This window comes from Propithecus coquereli, unplaced genomic scaffold, assembly GCF_000956105.1.
Source record: "Propithecus coquereli isolate 6110/MARCELLA unplaced genomic scaffold, Pcoq_1.0 Scaffold110, whole genome shotgun sequence".
Lineage (NCBI taxonomy): Eukaryota > Metazoa > Chordata > Mammalia > Primates > Indriidae > Propithecus > Propithecus coquereli.
This window is the reverse complement of record NW_012134970.1, coordinates 1,243,188-1,244,808: the sequence shown is the minus strand read 5'-3', so window position 1 is coordinate 1,244,808 and position 1,621 is coordinate 1,243,188. Positions and strand designations below refer to the sequence as shown.

The 1,621-nt window shown below is 34.5% G+C and overlaps 1 protein-coding gene across 1 annotated transcript in view; it reads left to right on the top strand.

The window, feature by feature from the left end:
* Positions 1–1,621, top strand: part of LOC105814467 (chromosome unknown open reading frame, human C5orf42) — a 120,373-nt gene that overhangs the window by 73,950 nt on the left and 44,802 nt on the right. The window contains exon 35 of the mRNA XM_012649444.1: positions 328–382. Coding sequence (XP_012504898.1) covers positions 328–382 — 55 coding nt within the window. The remainder of the gene's footprint in view (positions 1–327; positions 383–1,621) is intronic.

Here is a 1,621-nt window from a genome sequence, read left to right as displayed (position 1 = left end):
CGCCCGGCCCCATGAAAGATTTTGACAGGACAGGGGTACTATTTGAGTATCAAAGCTACTCTGTAGTGGAGAATTGCACATAGTAACTTAATAACTATACATTAAATTGGTAATGCTCTTTTTATTATTTAACTTGTGAATTTCATGAACTCTTTTGTAGAGTTACTTTGATAGAGAAAATAATTTGATAGAATAATTATGCCTAGAATGATAGAAATGGAACCTGTACCTGAGAATTCAATAATCTTCACAGCTATTGAGTATTTTTTCCAAAATAATAAATGTCTTTCAGTTAATCATAGATTAATCATTTGTCAATTCATTTAGGAACAACAAGAACATTGTGGTTCCCAGCCTTTGGTTGACTTTGACATTCCTTTTGGTATGTATATGTGTGATTAATGTAATATCTAACTTTAGAGTTATGATCAACTTTCTAGAAATATTTGCAATATAAAAATGAGACAAAATTATTTTCATGTTATCTTTGACTAGATGGTGTATATGTGTTTCTGTGTGTGTTTTGATATGTTTTCCAGTAAAGCAGTGGTTGTTGAACTATGGCCTATAAGCCAGATCTGGACCATGCCTGTTTTTTGTAGATTAAGTTTTATTGAAACAGCCATGCCAATTTGTCTGTGTTGTCTAAGATTGCTTTCACACTACAGCAGGGTGGAGTAGTTGCAAAAGTGACCGTGTGGCCCACAAAGCCTAAAATATTTTCTCACTGTCCCTTTACAGAAAAAGTTTGCTGACTTCTGCAGTAGAGCTTTGTAATTAATTAGAATCTCAAATAAGGTATATGAGGTCTAAAAGAAAATTATGGAAGAACATGCCTAGGATTGAATTTATCATAGAAAATGCATACACATTAAAAATAGAAGAGTCAGTTCAAAAAAGAGAACTCAGTTACAGATAGTAAATTATTTCCCTTCTTGAATTGGTCAGTTTATTTCTTGTCCCTTGCATGTATGTATTCCCTAAATCTTTCTCCTCAGCAATTCATTTTCTCTCTCTCTCTCTCTCTCTCATTGACTTACTCTTGTGCTTAGAGGGTCACTCATTCTAATGATTCAACCCCTCCATTTTTTGATTATACTCAAATATACATATAGTCTCTCTCATCTTTCTTTACAACTGTTACCTTAAATTCAGCATGCCCAAATTTTAAACTGGTGTCTTCCTGTTAGTGATATCACCATTTTATTTATTTTTGCCTTGAAAGGCACCCTTGATTTATCTGATCTCCTTTCTCCTGCATTCATGTAGTCCTTGCCCTGGTCGTCTGTTCCTTTCTCTGTGCTGCTGCCCTGCCATCAGGCCTTTGCTGCCCTGTACCAAGTAGTCATTTCCTAACTCACCTGCTTAGCCTGTCTCTCTGCTTCCTAATCCATCTGGCATTCTTCTTTCCTGCCCACCTGTCTTAAAATGACTTTATCTTTTCCACTCTAATAAGATTTTTTTTTACTTTGTAATGGTAACACATGCTTACTGGTGAAAATTTAGAAAATACAAATAGGGAACAAGAAGAATATTAAAATTTCCCATCATCTCTCTATCTAGAGATAACTAGTCTTAATGTTCTTTCAGGCTTTATTTTATGAACATCCCTACACATATA